Below are 18,337 nucleotides of genomic sequence, written 5' to 3' on the forward strand. Positions count from 1 at the left end.
CATAACTACCTTCCACACCTATCCATACTTTCCTTAGCAATCCTCCTGAATCCTCCAAGTCACTTCCTCAAACTGGTACACCCAAGTCTCACTGAACCTCACTACCAATCCACTGAAACATATCCTAGGCTTTCTTAGGTTCCCGAACTCACCCAGTCCTCAGCTGCTGAAAGATTCGCAGTAATGTCAACTAGCTACCTTATGAATATAGCCACATGCAACAGAGATCAGATAATCCTTCGAGTAAAAGATTCATCCCTAGAATGGTTAGACTCAAACGAGAGATGCACAATAGGGTCAAATCCATCACTCTGAGATTATCCAGCCTGTGTCACATGTGACTTAGCATATTCACTTAATAGCTAGCTCACATTACTAAGAGTCACACAATGCACAAAGCAAGCAACATTCAGACAATGTAAAATATAACCACCATATTCCAATCAAACATTCTATCCTCTAATCAGGAATCTGTACATGCAATACAAAGGCTCATATAATCAGACATAACCTAAACAGGCCATCCTATCACTGACTGGTCAGTACTAGCATGCAAGTCTACAAGCACATATAATAGGCATATGTGGCATCCTCCTAGATCTTTAGCCCTAATCTAGCATGCAGTTCTCATAATCATATCATAGCATATCATATCACATCATGTATGGGTATCTTGGGGAAAACCTACTTGAGCTCGGCTGTTTGCACGCATCACACACCTTGTTCTTTTCAAAGTTCTTTTCTCGTTTCAAATTCTTTTCAGAATTCTTTTTTATAAAAGGGTTTTACTTTTGAAAATTTTCAAACCAAGTCCTTAGTTTGAGTTCAGACACACCCGGGAGTGTGCCCGAATCCCTCAAACCAAGGCTCTGATACCAACTTGTAACATCCCAAAATTCAAGGCCAAAAATTTCATTTTTGATTAGGTTATTATAAAACCAATTAGTATAGAAACAAACATATTAACGTCCCGTGTCAAAACCAAAGTGTAAGTAATCAAACATATTAATGTAAATCAATATCATAGTGTAATCCCAAGAATCTCCTGTGCGGAAAACATAGTGTGATGCGCTGCGACCAAGCCGACTCATTTCCTTTGAAACAAGGTACCTGAAACCAAAACTGTAAACCGTAAGCATGAAGCTTAGTGAGTTCCCCAGAGTATACCCCACACACATTCCACATAACACATATCATAGTAGCCATAAAGCTACATATACCATATAAGTCATGCATACATAAACCTGTAAGAATGTCATGGGCTACCCCATGTGGTCTTTACCTAGGAATGCCATGGGCTACCCCACATGGTCTTACATCCAATTCCATGGGCTCCCCCACATGGTCTTTACCTAGGACTGCCATGGGCTACCCCACATGGTCTTACATCCAATGTCATGGGCTCCCCCACATGGTCTTTACCTAGGACTGCCATGGACTACCCCACATGGTCTTACATCCAATGTCATGGGCTCCCCCACATGGTCTTGACCTAGGAATGCCATGGGCTACCCCACATGGTCTTACATCTAATGCTATGGGCTCCCCCGGGGTCTTCCATGCAAGTATCACAAAGACAACTAGCATAACACATATCATATAATCACTAGCATACCACTTAGCATAAAGCTAACTACCATACCACATATCTCTACTACAGCTAGTGTACCACATAACATATAATGGGCCGACCTTAGTACCTTAGACCCATTGGTATGGTGAGAAGACTCACCTGACACTGCTGAAGTCCCGCAGACTCAATCCCACACTGCTGAAGTCCCGCAGACTCAACCCCAGCTGCTGGATGACAGATTCCCGAACTTTCAACACCAAAATAAGACCCAATTAATAATTGGGTTCCACTACATAACCATAAGTACATACTTTGGATAATTACTACATTACCCCAATCTTGGCCTATTCAAGCCAGAGGCCTAATCCATAGGCCCAAATTCAACTAGGAATCAAAGTCCAACATATGGCCCAATTTTCCAAATTGGGCCCAAACCTCTACATGGTCTTATTCTAAGGCCCGACATCATATAATCATTAAGGCCCAAACTGTGGCCCATCTATTGCCCAATTTTCCAAATTGGGCCCAAACCCCTTACATGGGCCTTACCCTAGGCCCATTAAATTATTCTAGTTTAATTGCTTGCTCTTGGATGGCCCATTATTATCCCAATCATCTAAACCCAATAGAAAGGCCCAACAATAAACCCAAGTGAAATTAGGGTTTCACATAAAATGACGATTAGGGTTAAGTGTTTCTCACTTAACCCATTAAGGACTTAATCCATTAAGTCCATCCCTTTTCTAAATAAATCATATGGTGTGACTGGGCTTAATACACAAATCCATTCCAATGGCCCAAAAGTGGGTCCCGATAAGTCCAAACCCATAAATCCTATATTAGAGTTTTCTAAACCCCAATTAGGGTTTCCAACCCTATCTCAACCCAATAGGCCCAATTGATATGTCTTTTGATCAATTAAGGTTCATTAGGCCCATTAAGGTTTCACTAGGCCCATTAGTCATCTGTTTGGGATTTTAGGTCCATTAAGCTTCATTAGGCCCATTAGGGTTTATTAGGCCCATTAAGCCTCATTGGGCCCATTAGGGTTTATTAGTCCCTTTGTCCAATCATCCAAACAAGTCACGATCCTACAAGGCACACCGCCACCCGACACGGCGGCCGATGGCGGCAGCCACCACCAGGGGCGGACCTAGGGGTGGTCCACGGTGGCACCGGCAACCCCTAACTTTTTCGGCCGCACTGGTAATTTTTTCCAAAATTTTCGAAAATTTTATTTTTTCTACTACCGTGCAACCCCTAAATCTCCCGTGCAACCCCTACTGTAAAATCCTGCGTCCGCCCCTAGCCACCACCTCATGGTGGTGGTTTCATTTTTCCTTTCATTATTCCAGTTTGTTATAATTACAATGCCAATCCGATTAACACACGCATACACCCTAATCTAATTACAAACACATACACACACACACGAAAATACACCCACCCACGGTGGTATACGGCGGCAGCCACCACCTCACGGTGGTGGCAATGGCGGTATTCCTCAATTTTCCGACTACACAACCCATAAAACACGACTCTTGCTCGGAATGTACACGACCACCCGACTCAAGGTGGCATACGGCGGTCCGATAGCGACATCAGCGGCACAATGGCAGCAACCACCATTTCCATTGGTGGTGGTGGTTCCTGTCCAAACGAAATCACACATACTACTTCATAAATAAACAACGCACACACAGCCACCTCCTACGGTGGCTGGTGGCGCCAAAGGGTGGTAGAAAACGGTAGCAGCAATCAATGTCCATAAACAACACGAGATCAAGACTCCCAGCCACCGACTAGGAGGCTGGGGTCGTCGGAATGGGCAGAAGTGGCGGTTCAAGGGCCGCCGGTGTTCACAGCCTTCAAACACGGCGTCACAAACACCAAAACAATCAAGGAAATGAGAGAAGGAGCGGCGGATGACCTTACCAAGAACCTCCCGGTCATGTAGAACCCACACAGCGACGAACGCAGCTACAGTCGCCGGTCTTGGTGGCGCTTCCAGCTTCCCTTACGTCTCCGGCAGCAGCAATGAGGTGATGCTCGTCGACGAGGTAGCGGGCGACGACCTCATCTGGTCAGAAAGAGGAGATGAAGAAGATGGCGGCCGATCGAAGCATTCCATGGGTAGTGGCGGCTGGAGGATTGACAATCTAGGGTTTGGCTTGCGCAATGTAACAGGAGGAAAGAAGGCGTCAGACTTTAAATCCCGCTTCAAATCAAACCTTTTCCAATCTTACAAGTTTGGTCCCTCCCCATAGGATCCTTTCCAAAATACATCCCATATTTACCCTTTAAACCCCAACATTATAAATCCATTACAACTTAGGCCCAATATTTACCAAACAGTCCCTTAGCCCCAAAATCTCTTTCAAAAGAAGTCCCAATAATTACCCAATAGTCCCTGTCTTCATAATTATTTACTAACGGGGTCCAAAACTTACACTTTTAATCCCTGAATTCTAAAATTGTGACAATTAGTTATGGGATACCATCCTTTTACATGTAATTATTTATTTTAGGGCTACTATTCGTTCATTAATTTATTTATTTATCTAATAAATAAACGGGGTGTTACACATTAGATATGGCAAAGGGAAAACTAGGAAGGCTCATTCCTAATCCAACAGAAAAGGGAAGGCCCATGATGGAGGGTGTAGCAGTGTGTAACACTTGAATCTCGGGATGATCTCTTTAAATTATCACATGCTAGTCCCTGAGTGGTACGCTGGGCGTACATTAGAGTACGCTTAGCGTACTTGTGTGAGGCAAGTACGTGCGGTGTACCTTGGGGTACGCTTAGTGTACTCATGTGAGGAAGGATCGGGAACCTGGACGCGTACGTGGGAAGTACGCGAGGATTAGTGATAACCCTAATTTTAGGGTTTGACACTATATAAGCAACCTTATGGACTTGAAACCCTCATCTTGATCAGCCTCCCTGCCATCTATACCCTATATTTGAACCCTAATTTCCCATTGTGTGTTCTTGAGTTTTGAAGGCCATTTTATGGGTATTTTGGAGATTGAAGGAAGGTGTTCACCCTTGGAGTTACTTTGGTCAAGTGAAGTCCTATAGATCCATAATCTCACCATCTTTGGACACTCTTTTGAGGTATAAAGTCTTGAGCTTGATACTTGATTGATTAGATCCCTTTTGATGTGGGTTTATGAACCCTTTTGGTTCCATTGAGGAAGTCTCATGAATCTACAACGTTTCTGAAGCTTAGAGTTGCTAGTCTTTGTGTTATTAAGGTCCTTAAGTCATAAAGTTGCCATCATTGAGACTTAAATCCATTCATGCGTGACTTAGAGCCATTTGCATGGAAGTAGAGTGTTATATTTTGGATTTGGATTCATTTGGGACATGCAAAGTCACCAAGTCAGTGACTTTATGCTTCTAGATGTTGATTAAGACTCAAATCTGTGGTTTGGACGTTTGTATTGAACAGTAAGTGCTTAATAACAAAGGTGGTTGAATAAGAGGAGTACGATGGGCGTACAAGTCTGTACGTGCATCGTACAAGCCAGAAGCGAGTACGCGCTGCGTACGTCTGAGTACGCCCTATATACTCATTCCCAGTGGGTTTTGGAATTATGGGCCTCGGTTTGGGCCATTTCTTGGACCTGGTTGCGTTGGGTCTTAGTGGGCCGCCTGAAAGCAGATCTTTAGACTTAGTAAATTGTTTGGGCCTTAGGGTAAGAGCCATTGGAGGGGTTTGGGCAAAATTTGGAAAATTAGGCCATAAATGGGCCTTCACAAATTAGTTGATATTAGGCCCTTGGATTTTGGACTTGGACCTAGATTATGGGATAACTTAGGTCAAGAGTCAAATGGTTATTTTACCCAAGTTTGGTCTATTAGATGTTGATGTGATGTTATTTTAATCTGATAGCTCGGGGAGTCGTCAGGACAGTAGCTAGGGATTTCTTTCTGTGAGGTTCAACATTTGAGGTGAGTTTCCTCACTGGGTTTAGTGGGTCTAAGGCACAAATACCGGCCCTATTTGAGTATGTTAGTATACTAGGAGTCTATGTAGTCCTAGTATGGGTCGTGAATTGTTATGATGGGCGAGGCCCAATACCAGGCGAGGCCTGAGGATTAGAATATATGCTAGTTTTGTGATGTTATTGTGTGTTTGCATGATTTTGTGATATTGATAGTGTGTATATAGAGGGCGAGGCCCAGTGATAGGCGAGGCCTGAGTATAATAGATCTATGTACTGAGCGAGGCTCAATGTCGGGTGAGGCCCGATGTTTGGCGGGTGCCCAGTATGTGAATTGTTATGTATGGTGTGTGCAATGTTTTAAAACCCGGGTTTTTAGTTGACCCGGTGTGATGACCGGTTCACGTGTCAACCGGTTCAACCAGTTGAACCGTCGGGTCAACCCGGTTTATGGTCTTTTTCTATTTTCATATATTTTTACTTTCCTGCATAATACATAAACATATGAAACCAATAATTTAATGTCCACAAAATTTAAACATTGAAAAACATTGAAGAAGCCGCAAACGGCTTGTTGTTTTGGCGTTCACTACTTGTATCAAACTATCCAAACCCTATTAAAATGGGTCAATCCGGTTTTAACCGTTTCGACATAAACGGTTCGACCGCGGTTTAGCGAAAACCCGGCCGGGTCGATCCGATCCGTATTTTTACAAAAAAAACCTTTCTCAATTGACCCACCTTCTACTCCGGGTCACGGTCCAACCGGTTGAACCGGCCGGGTCGACCCGGGTTTTAAAACATTGGGTGTGTGTGTGTTGGATTAGGTGTCTAATCCCATAACTATAATTGGTATGTACTTGACCCGATAGTAGCATGGTCTTTTTGGGTTGTCTTCACCATAGCAATTTGCTAGGATGAATTATAGAGAAAGAGGTTGCATTTTGATTTATTAATATATTATAAGAATAATATATTAATTGAGAAATCATATTATTTAATTAGTATTGATCAGGAATTAATTTGGAATTAATTTAGTGATCAAAAGAGACTGATTAAATTAACGGCGGCTGATTATGTAAATCAGTAATAGTTGTAGTTTGGGCTAATGGACCCTATTGGTATAGGGTGGACGAAAACTCTATGGGAGTCCATAAAGATTTCGTCCAAGGCTTACCATATGGAGATCCATATGTTGCTTAGGGCCTAAGCAAGGGAATTGGGGTTTCCAATTTGAAAACCCTAGCAGCCTCAACTATAAAAGAAACCCCCTGGCTCCCAAATTCGGCACCTATGCTATCATAGAAACCCTAATCGATATTTATAGCCTCTCACCTCTCTCTCATATTCTTCCATTTCTACTTGGCGTTTGTGACTCATTAGAGTTGCAACAATTAAGGCACTAAGCTCTTTAAGGTCAAGATTAACTAGCTACAAGTAAAAGATATTCTTCCAATCTTTTTTATGTTATGAATTTCAATTATAGCATGCTAGTTTAGGGTTTTGCTTTGGATAATTTATTTGCATGTATAACTTGAGAAAAACCTAGATCCAAAGCATTAGGGTTGCATGTGCACCATATGAATGTTGTAGTGCTCAAAACCCATTAGTGGTATCAGAGATTAGGGTGTTTTTCTGTTATATTTGATGCCATAGTTAATTGTTCAAAGATGGAAGAAACCGAATTCTGGACTCTGCCAGATGAACTCGACGAGTCCAAGAGCTGACTCGACGAGTTGACTCGTCTGTTTGCAAATTTTTCAGATTTCAGGCAAAAATTAGATAAGGATAGTTACCATAAGTTGTTTTAACTGATTTAAAACATGTTTTTTGATATGGTAATGAATATCCTCATCTAATTGAAAGATAATTTTCAAATTTTAAGATAATTACTAGATTATGTGATAAATTAATTATTTGTAGAATTTGATATGAATTATCTTACCAAATAAAATGGATTAGGTCAAATTATGTGATAAGGATAAATTATGTGATTAATTTAATTGTTATAAATTTGATCTAAAAAGTTTTTGAAAAGTTTCAAAATTTACCCTCAAGTTTTGGAATTTAAAATTTGATAAAAATGTTTTAATTTTGAAATATTTAAATTCTAAATCCTAGAGTTTTAAAAGTTTAAAATTCAACCCTTATACTATTATAATATTAAAAGCTTAATTTATATATATGTATAAGATGAGTCAGTCTTACCGTTAGTAGACCTCATTCACGAAGCTGATCTATAAGGGGGGTATAAGGAAATTGCCTATAAAATGGCTATTGAATGGGTTTCCACTCTCACCCACCGTTTTCTTGACTAGTGGAGGGTCGTTAGCCAAATGTGTAGGATAGGACATTAATTCCCTCATTAATAATTATAATGATAATTACAAAGTAACTAAATGGTTTTCATAAATTCCCAATCTTAGTTACTTTAGGAAAAATGTGAAAATGGTGCTATTCCATGACATTGCACTTTGCACCTTGCCAAGTCGTTAGTGGAGCGTGAGTGGCTAACCGGCACACTAATTTGGACTAACAAGGGTGACAAAGGGTAGCTCGAGAATTATCATAGATCAATGGAGCGTGTGTGGCTAACCAGCACATTGATTAAGTAGTAAATGACATCGAGAGTACCACACACATTTGCATGGTTATTCACACCTTGTTTGTGATCCTCGGTATCCCAGTCACAAACTTGAAGGGCATAATCGAGATTAAACATGCCATTGAAAAGTTCAATGAATCTCAAAGATCTAGGAATTTCGTAAAACTTAATTCTTTCAAATTTCGTTTTTGTGTGGTGAAATTGGTAAATCGTCATTTACCTACCTTCAAATAATTTACAATTAGATTACGACATCCCTTTTCTGAATTGTGAATTATTGTGTTGGGTCGTAGCCTTAATATTTCATTTGAGTGTTATATTAAGGAATTTTTATCTAATAAAACTTGTTCTCTTTTTCAGATGTCTAGCTCAAATAACGCTTCTAGCTCCAACTCCTCTGGCTCATTTTCCCTCATGAACTTATGTGGGAGGGTTATCTTCGATGGGTTGAACTTCAACGATTGGATTCGTAATACTCGCATGGCCCTTCGATACAAGGAAAAAGAACATGTCCTCGAAAAAGAGCTGAAGGAGATAAATGAAGAAACTGCTACTCCTGAACAATTGGTTGAGTATAGGGCCCATGAGAAGGACGCGGCAAAGGTGTCGTGCATCATGATTTCCACTATGACTCCTGAGCTTCAGCGGTCCTATGAGGACTTTTGGCCTTTCGAGATGCACCAACATTTGATGGAAAGGTACCATCAAAGTGCTCTTCAAGAAAGGTACGAGATTGTCGCCTCCATGATAACAACCAAGATAAAGGATGGAGAGTCCATCACGACCCACTTGCAAAGGATACAAAGATATGTGGACCGATTGCTTAAGTTGAATGTCAACTTTGACGAAGAGTTGGCTATTGATATTATCCTACACTCTTTGCCTTTTTGCACCCTAGACGCCCCAGATAGTTCGATAGGCGGTGATGGGAGAAATTCACACCAAGACCCGGTAGTGGAAACAAAAAGGAACCCCAAGTTAGCAAGAAACACTTGGAGAAAATGAGAAAAGGATACATGGCTATGACGAGGCAGCCACAGCAGAGCGCTCGAACGAAAATAAAACAAAGGCTGAGAAAAGTGAGTATGGTCAAACTCCGCATAGGATAACCATACTCCAAGTGCTAGCCCCTCGCCAGAACACCCTTCTCTCGAGCTGGAGAACTCACTTGATTTTCAAGTCGCTCCGCTTGTTCTTCCAAAGTGGCCACATGATCTTCCAAAGCAGCCTTCTCACAGGCTACAATGCAATATTGCTCAGATAGCCTCCGACGTTCTGCCTCTGAATCCCAGAGTTCCCCCCCTCAAGCTAGCAACAACATCTTGTGAAGTTTTCAGCCGAGTTTCATTTATTCCATGGCGGCAAACCCGGTCGGCGCATCAACCATCAGGGCAGAAGTTTGAGCAGATGTGTACCGAAGGTCGCCGGCCATGTGTGCGCCCGATTGGGCCACAAGCAACTTCGTTGTGGCCGGAGGATGGGCATAGTAACTCCACTCCTGAGCGGCAATGTCTTCCGAAAGTAATGAGTCTGTGGTAACCGCCCAGCCTGGAACGTAAGCTTCGGAAGCCAAGGGATGGGATGCAACCCTCATTTTTCAACCATGTAAGGTATGTCTGATGGAGGAAATCCTCCTGACACGTCTAATGCAACTCCAAGGACAGAACAGGCACCAGGATCAGCCGTGAGCGAGTCAATAAACAGAGAAGGCGATGTCTTTGAAGAACTGGGCACCACTACTATCTATTTCCGCCCGGGCGCAGAAAACCCATCGCCAAGAACATCCCACATACCACTAAGAAGCTTGGGCGCGGACACCGTGTTTCACCTCTTATGAGGACGGAGGCCCACATCATCAGATTCGGTCTCTTCATCCGACGACAGCACCACGCGTGCACTTCGTTTTCTCTGGATAGTAGTAGTACCTTTTCCTGCTTGACCCACCACAAGAATATCGGTAGAAGTAGAGGCCGGGGAACGGGCTGAGAAAGTATCCCCAACACCCGGTTGAGAAGACGAGGCAGGTCCGCTAGAACCAACATTTCCCCCATCTGTCGGGAGCAATCCAGCAAGCTCCCGCATACGTTTTTCAGATACGGGAGGGGGAAGAGTCTTCACAAGGTCAACCTCCCGGTGACAAAGCTTACCTCGATAATGGCCACACAAGGCCATCTCCAAGGAAATCTCGGCTTCAACACCTGCAAACACAAACACTAAGCATGAGAACTGACAGACCAACAAAATACTATGTTCTTATTCTTGTAAAAAAAAGGGGGGGGAGAGGGAGATGAGCGAATACCATCTCTCATGACGAGTAATTGTGCCATCTTCCCACACGCCCTCCAGGCAGCTCTCATGCCGGCTGCGACAAGGATGAAATCCTTCCATGAGAGACCCCTTCTCTAAAACCTTACCATATTACTCCAAACATGCTACATGCATATTCATTAACATAATTTACATAGATGGTCTATTTACAAAAGACTGGATACAAACCGACTATTAAGATTTTTACAAAGTTATATATATATATATATATATATATATATATATATATATATATATATATATATATATATATATATATATTACATAACTACCCATGAATTTATAATTCATATACATACATGAACACTAAGTACAAAAGTAATAGTATTAACTATTCTAAATCTTCCAACAGTACATGTCTATAATGGATGCTTATCACCTGCAATAGTTAAACACTGAGAGGGATAAGCGGGTGACGCTTAGTGAGTTCAATAACAGTTACAATATAAAGCTATGTCATATATATATATATATATATATATATATATATATATATATATATATATATATATGACAGAAACAAAGAGAGACAAAGAACAACAAAGGCATTTGTGTATCATATGACAGGCTTTCTATATCAACCCATGATTGGATTCAAAGATTTACGATCAATGAGACACAATAATTTCAACATGATATACATCATAAAGCTTCAGCCCAAGTGGCACATAAAATAAACAATTTATGATTATCATTTTGCTAGAATATACAGGCTTTCAGCCCTACCTATCCCTATGCCAATACCAAAAGTGATACGAGTCATGCTTTACATGGCCAAAGGCATAAAGCCAATACCAAAATTGATACGAGACATGCTCTACATGGCCAAATGCATATTACCAATACCAGAATAACACGAGACATGCTCTACATGGCCAAAGGTATAAAACCAATACCAGGATAACACAAGAAAGCATATTGCACATATTTCACATAACATACAATTGTCCCTATATTGAACTCACCGTGAAATAACCGAATGATAAAATGGTGATTTGGACAGCACTTCGTTTCTAGAAACGACTTTCTTTGACGAAACTGGGAGTTTGATTGAAAACTGGGCTTTGCGCGGGCAGAGTTTCAACTGAAAAGATACTTTTCTCGGGGTCTTCGGGTGCTTCGGGACTTGCTTCGGGTGTTAGGGAGGTTCCCTAGGCTTCGGGGGGTGTTAGGATAGCTTGAGCGGTGTTTTAGGGTAAATGAGTGTGAAATTTAGTAAACAAAATCGGGAGGTCTCGCTTTCTATTTATAGTAACTGAAGTCTCGCATTACGTTGTGCATAGTCCTCGGTACGCTGGGCGTACCTCGTACGCAGCGCGTAGAAGGAAACGTGGCATGTGTTCGGTTCCCGGGCCTCAGACGTGCCAACGTTGCGAGATGTGTGTCTTCCGTCCAAAGAAAGAGGTGACGTGGCCAACTCCAGACCTAGCTTCCTCGTATGTTAGGCGTAATCTCGTACGCTGGGCATACGACTTCGGTCAGACCTCACAGTTTGTGTCTGAAACTTCAAAAATTCATAACTTTCGCATACAAGCTCCGTTTTTTTATGTTCTTTATATCCACGCGTAGGTGAGATTATACTCTACAACTTTCGTTTAGACTCCGTCGGCTAATTTTGACTTTATTTTTAATATTACATTTTTAACAGGTCGGGACAGGAAAAGTCCGTTAAAAGTTCATAACTTCTTCACCCAACATCCGTTTTTGTCTGTCTTCTTACCGTTGAACTACTATTGACGAGACCTTCGATTCTCGTTTAGGTTGTGTCAGCTAAAAATTGCTCGATCTATAATTCGAATTTCGAGCTGCACACTATTATGCTGAATTTTAGAAAAATTATAACTTCCTCAGACGAACTCAGATTTGGACGTTCTTTTATGAAAGCTCTCGGTTGAACGAATACTACGACTTTCATATAGATAACTAAAGCTAAAAAGTAGTTTATTGTAAACTCACTTTTTACGTCATATGGCGTCGTGCCGGTTCTGTCGTGAAACTTTGATAAATCATAACTTCTTCATTATAACTCGGATTTTGGTGAGGTTTTCGCCTAAAAGTTTCTAACGAGATAATTTACAACTTTCAATAACATTAGTTTTACTTATTTCCAACTTAAATGTTATATTTTCGTTAATTTCGATAGTTGACTTTTTGATCTGAATCTCATAAGACTTCTAATACTTTCCGAATTATTCTAAACATAGTTTTACTTCAAATCTCATAAAACTATCTTGTTAGAACTCAATGCTCAAAACCATATAATATTTAATAATATTCATTTTTAAGCTAACAAGCTTACAAAACACGATAATTGAACAAGGTTATTAACGTGTATGTTACATTCTAGTTCTCCCCGACGACAGTAATGTTTCCCATCCGTTTGCCAAGAACTAGGTTATCCCCGAATAGCTTGGGGAGACGGTCGGGAAAGTCTTGGGTGTTACGAAACCCGTGCCCCACAAGGTTTCAGTTGACCTAGAGCCATTGTCTCTGCCAATTTTTCTTCGGATTATCTTGCTCAGAGATCAAATGACGAATGCCCCACCTTTTCGCCAGTGTGCGAACGCCAGAGTTCGTAGATACACAAAAGAAGTAACTGAAGACCCAAAAAGTGGGTATAAAACCCAGGGAACAACAGATCAGTTCGTAGCCCACGATCTTATTGACGGGACTTGGGGTTAATTCGTCAACAGAAAAGCCGTAGTGGTGCACAATCATATCAAAGAAGTTAGACGTTGGCAGGTGTAACCCCGCTTCGAACAAAGGAACAGGAACCCCCACTTTCCCTCGAGGGCAGTCATAGATCGATTATGCCTTCGCCGGAATCATCACGCCATGCTGTGGAAAGAAATCAAATTGTTCTTGCGGTAGTCGAAATTCCTATACGTTAGGGACTCTGCCGTTTCAATCCATCGTTAAGAACGGATGAGTGATGAAAAATAAAAATCACAACATGCCCGAGTTACTACAACGAAAGCAAGAAAAGAAGGCAAGGGTGAAAAGTCTTGAGTAAAGTGGGGATGATAAAGCTAAAACTGGTGTCACGAACCGTCTCATGATGGATATGACACATATCGACGGCGCTGTCTAAGTCTGTCGAATGCCAAAAATAATCTCAGACATACACGTGTTGTAATGTAGGCTCGAACGGCGACGCTACCAAGCTAACGCATACGCATACAAGCCTAAGGGACTTGTTAACGTATCCCTCAGGAAAAACATTAAAGAAGAAAAGTCAAACTAGCGCCAAGCTTGGTCTAGTTAGAGTCTGGTCATACCCAGTCTGAGGCCAAGGCCGGGCCTCCGCCTGCATGGACTCACTGGTATGGCGGTTAAGGGGCATAATTGTGCCTTACCCTCTTCTCCCCAGGAGGAATACCCCGGAAAACATGGAGCCAATCAGAAAGCTCCACTTGCCTATCTGACGACAACCACGATCATCATTATATCGAAGATTCCCCTCTAGCCAATGGGGGAACGAGATAGAAAGACATGATGGAGGATCCTTCAATACGGATCCGCCACGTCTCGTCTCACGAGGGAAGGCTCCACAGAATCAGTTAGGAGGCTCATGTCTCTCGATCAGGTATAAAAGAACCCTTCTTCCCATGGAGAAGGGGACTGGACTCTTTTTCTCACAGACATTCTCTATCCTCTCTCGGAATCAATTCTAACTTGATCGTCGGATCTTCGTCCTGGGAACCACTCCCGGACGTTGTCTAACGATCATCTCTTTTCTTTGTACTGTGATATCAGGAGAAGGAACCAGCTCGACACCCACCCTTGATCTCAATCCTACCATCTCCGAAATATCACAACAGAATCAGCCCCTGTTGATCGTCGGAGCTTCGTCCATTTACACCATCAACGATTGATTACGATGACGTCCTTGTTTGTGGGTTTTTTTTCATGAATGGAATTGTTGATATGGCGGACATAAATCCATTGCTCTTACTTTTCCTATCTCTAAACTTGCTCCATTTGTTTCATATGGTCTTTGACAGAGATTGTGAACGTGATTCAGGTCAACCCCTTTTTCGATTTTTATTTTTCGTACTTTTTCAATCATATTCTTGTTTGGCTGCTGAATGAACCCATTATTTTGTTGTTTGGTTCACGTTGTAACTATTTCTTGCTTCATTTTTATTTATCATATAAGGGTATGAATGGAAACTGTTCCACCACTTTTGATTTTAGAAATTGAAATACTGTTACTTTTGTATTCCAATTTTCCATTGATTCTAATAGAATTGGATGTGAACATTTAGAATCTATGATTTTGTGGAAGTGAAGAAGTGGTACTTAGAGATGGTTGGGAGTAAAGACTCATACACACGTTTTACATGAAAATCCAAATTAGATCTATGTTTATGGCAGAGAGTGTTGGGTCCAGGCTTGGCAAAAAAAATAAAAAGATATAATTAAAATAGGGTATAATTGTCATTGAACATAAATATCAGTGCACGGATAAAAAAATTTCTATGGAAAAATCAGTCCCCAACCAATATATGTCACATTTAAAACAAGGGGAGTGCTTTTAATTAACATCGAACAAGATTAATTAGCCAGTTAAAATTAAGTTTAAGACATTGAAACTTTCATGGCTAAGCATTAGGTAGACAAGTCTTCCCGCGTAGCCTGTGTTAATACTCTTTCATGACTTGAATCCAGTGTGGTTGATGCTGAGGTTCCTTGGCTATACCTTGTTGGAGATGACCAGAAACGTTTAGTTGGAACATGCAACGACTGAAAGCTTCCTTCCAACATCTCCACAACTTTACTTATAGAAGGCCGATCCGATGGATCAGACTGGATGCACCACAGGCTCACCATCACCATCTTCTTAGCTAATTCCTCATCTTCTTCTGTTTTCACCCCATCAACCTCTACATTTTCTCCATCTTCTAGTTTCCTGTACATTGTATCTGGAAAATATATTGCACTCATGTTTGTTGTGCTAGCGATATTTTCCTTGCATGCACCAGTCATTTCAAGAACCATCATCCCAAAGCTATACACATCAGACTTATGAGATGCCCCTCCAAGTCTCTTTAAAAATACTTCAGGGGCCATGTATCCAGCAGTTCCTCTTGCACCCGTAACTGATACAATACTTTCCTTTCTCTTGCACAACTTAGCCAAACCGAAATCAGATATTTTAGGGACAAACTCTTCGTCCAATAGAATGTTGTGTGGCTTTATGTCAAAGTGTACAATCCTTGTGTTACAATGTTCATGTAGGTATTCCAAACCTCGTGAAATCCCTTTTGCAATTCTAAATAATGTGTTCCAGTCTAGACGAGATTCATCATGACGTAGAAACTTTTCCAAGGATCCATTTGGCATGAACTCATATATCAAGGCTCTTTTGTTTCCATCAAAGCAGAAACCCAAGAGCGAGACTATGTTGACATGAGAAGTTTTACCAATGCTACCGATTTCATTAATGAAATCTTCTCCATCTCCCATGGCTTTGCCCAAGAGCTTTACTGCAACTAGTTGCCCATCAGGCAATTGTCCTTTGTAGACACTTCCATAGCCTCCTTGTCCCAGTTTCTCAACGAATGAGTTTGTCATTTTCTTGATTTCTGAATATCTAAATCTATTTGGAGCTATAGGTCCGTAGTCCCGTATGAATATTTCTATTTGATGATTTCGAGAGGTTCCCTGTTGTCCAAACCGGATGCTGCATTAGGTTAGGAATCATGAAATCTAACAAAGTCATTATTGTGGTCTATGGAGATTCTTACCAATAATCGAGGCTTTCTATGTGGTCGGATGAGACCTTGAGTTTTCCATCTTTTTATTCGAAAGAACGTCACCAACAATATGATCAGGATTCCTGCAATGGCACTTGAAATGCCTGCACATAATATTTACATGATTTGTCAATGAGGAATAACTTGTCTTCGGTTTCAATAAAAGCAGCGGGACATTTTGTGTTTAATTTGATTCCAAAACTATTGGTAAATGTCTTTTTAATTAAACAATTTGGTTGACATAGACAAAAGTTTGTCTGCTTACCTATAATAAGCTTCAACGATGCAGCTCCCATGATTCCTGTTAAGAAGAAGGTAACGTATTGGAGATCAGACCATGAGCAATAAGCAACATCGATGAAAGCTACTTAATGTGAATCAAAATGCATGAAATAGGAAGAATTATAAATACTCTTGTCAAACGAATCTATAAAGATACCTACTTGACAGTTTGCATCTGTTTCTGGTTTGACAATAACCTAAACAAAATGTGAATCTACAACATTGGAAATCACGTACCTCCACTTCCGTTTGTATTGTTACAAGTTAACGAGAAAATCCCATTATCACAATAGCAAGCAAACAATTCAGGTGAAGTCGAGTTGGAGCCACACCGACCATTTGACCTCATACACTGATTGCACTCAACGTCATTCGCTATCCATATTAAATCGAAACCAGCCATCAAAGCTGGTCTCAGTTCATCTGCTGTAGCAAATGGCGACGCTAATCGACCAGCAAGATATTGCTTCACGGGTACAGTGATGTAATTCTGACACTGTCGCAGGAAGCTTGTCATGTTGGAAACTATCTGATTGGTCCTAAGGAAATAACCATCACTTTGGGTGTCATTCACATTGCAACTAAACAGGTGATTAGCACCCAACGGAATCGTGGGTGTACTAGTATTGCACCCGTAGTACAAAGACACATTCTCCTGATCACCAGAAATGTCGACGCCGAAGAGGGTCGAGTCGTAGGAGGTGTTGTATAGATATTCAGGGCAAAAGTCATCCCAGAGATCGTTTCTAGCAATGGTGATTGTCTGTGTACTTGTATCCGTATCCAGAATTTGGTAGTTAACTGACTGGTAACTGAGTAGGGAAACATTAGATTCGCAGGTTAGCTGAAACCCTGGGTAGCCGCAGTATGCCGGACGACCTGACCCCCAAAATGGGTAGTGTAGTCGGAAGTCTCCACACTGGACAACCTCGCCACAAACATCATATGGCCGGGATTCTTGGCATGAGATAGCCGGAAAAGAGACAACGATGACGATAATCACTGTGAACGTGATGAAGATGGGTCGTGTCGGGTGTAGACGGGGATTCATGGTGGTGGGAATAGAACGAGATGTAATAGTTAATTAGGAACGACGAATGAATTAGAAAGGAAGTTAAGTGATGAAAATGGGAAAAAGGTGTTAGATTATTTAATCGTCCATTATTGTCAAAAAGAAATAAAACGCGTTTTTTAATATTAAAGAACTAAACACAATACAAGCTTCTTTGACTAATGAATATTATGTTTGACGTCGGTCTAAACGCAATTATTTGCTGTTGGAATATTCCAGAAGATTCAAGACGAGGCATTTGATTTTGTTTCGGATCTAGTTTCTTTCCTTTCTTGCAATTGGTAGAGATAGACATACAATTAATTAGTCCTGTTTTCTGGCATAAGTAGGAATTTATTTTAATGTTTCGGTGTGATTTTTGACTTCAATAAAAGACCCACCAGAAAGCATGTCCCAAAATACTAGGGGTGGCAATTTATGACACGACACGACAAAAATACACGACACGAAACGAAATTGGGACGAAACTGAATTCTGAATTCGTTTTCGTGCCGTGTTCGTGTTAAGTGTAAAAAACACGATGTTATGTCGTGTCGTGTTCGTGTTCAAAATTCGACACGAAATTGACACGATTTAGCATTTCCTTGTCGTGTTTTTCGTGTTTGTTGTGTTGGTCGTGTTATGTATGATTAAGTATTCATTGAATAAACTAGTTTTTATTTATTTTATCTTTGTCGTGTCGTGTCGTGTTTGTCGTTTTTTAATTCGTTCGTTTTCATGTTAGTTAAAAAAAACACGACATCGTGTCGTGGCGTGTTCGTGTT

At 41.0% G+C, this 18,337-nt stretch overlaps 1 protein-coding gene across 1 annotated transcript; it reads right to left on the bottom strand.

The window, feature by feature from the left end:
- Window positions 1-14,897: 14,897 nt before the first annotated feature.
- Window positions 14,898-17,598, bottom strand: LOC145169123 (LEAF RUST 10 DISEASE-RESISTANCE LOCUS RECEPTOR-LIKE PROTEIN KINASE-like 2.1). The gene is made up of 4 exons (XM_079087693.1): window positions 16,739-17,598; window positions 16,485-16,520; window positions 16,211-16,323; window positions 14,898-16,127 (listed from the first exon to the last, which is right to left on the bottom strand). Exons 1-4 carry the CDS (start codon window positions 17,550-17,552, stop codon window positions 15,072-15,074), a joined length of 2,019 nt encoding a protein of 672 aa, XP_078943819.1. The 5' UTR covers window positions 17,553-17,598; the 3' UTR covers window positions 14,898-15,071.
- Between the last annotated feature and the right edge of the window lie 739 nt (window positions 17,599-18,337).

This window comes from Lactuca virosa, chromosome 4 (genome assembly GCF_052849685.1).
Source record: "Lactuca virosa cultivar CGN04683 chromosome 4, Lactuca_virosa_CGN04683_v6, whole genome shotgun sequence".
Taxonomy (NCBI): domain Eukaryota; kingdom Viridiplantae; phylum Streptophyta; class Magnoliopsida; order Asterales; family Asteraceae; genus Lactuca; species Lactuca virosa.

Coding starts and splice junctions, on each gene's coding strand:
- LOC145169123 (XM_079087693.1), bottom strand. CDS start 17,552: ATGAATCCCCGTCTACACCCGACACGACCCATCTTCATCACGTTCACA. Junction 16,521..16,738: donor CAATACAAACGGAAGTGGAG/GTACGTGATTTC, acceptor TCTTCTTAACAG/GAATCATGGGAGCTGCATCG. Junction 16,128..16,210: donor ATAGAAAGCCTCGATTATTG/GTAAGAATCTCC, acceptor TTTGGACAACAG/GGAACCTCTCGAAATCATCA.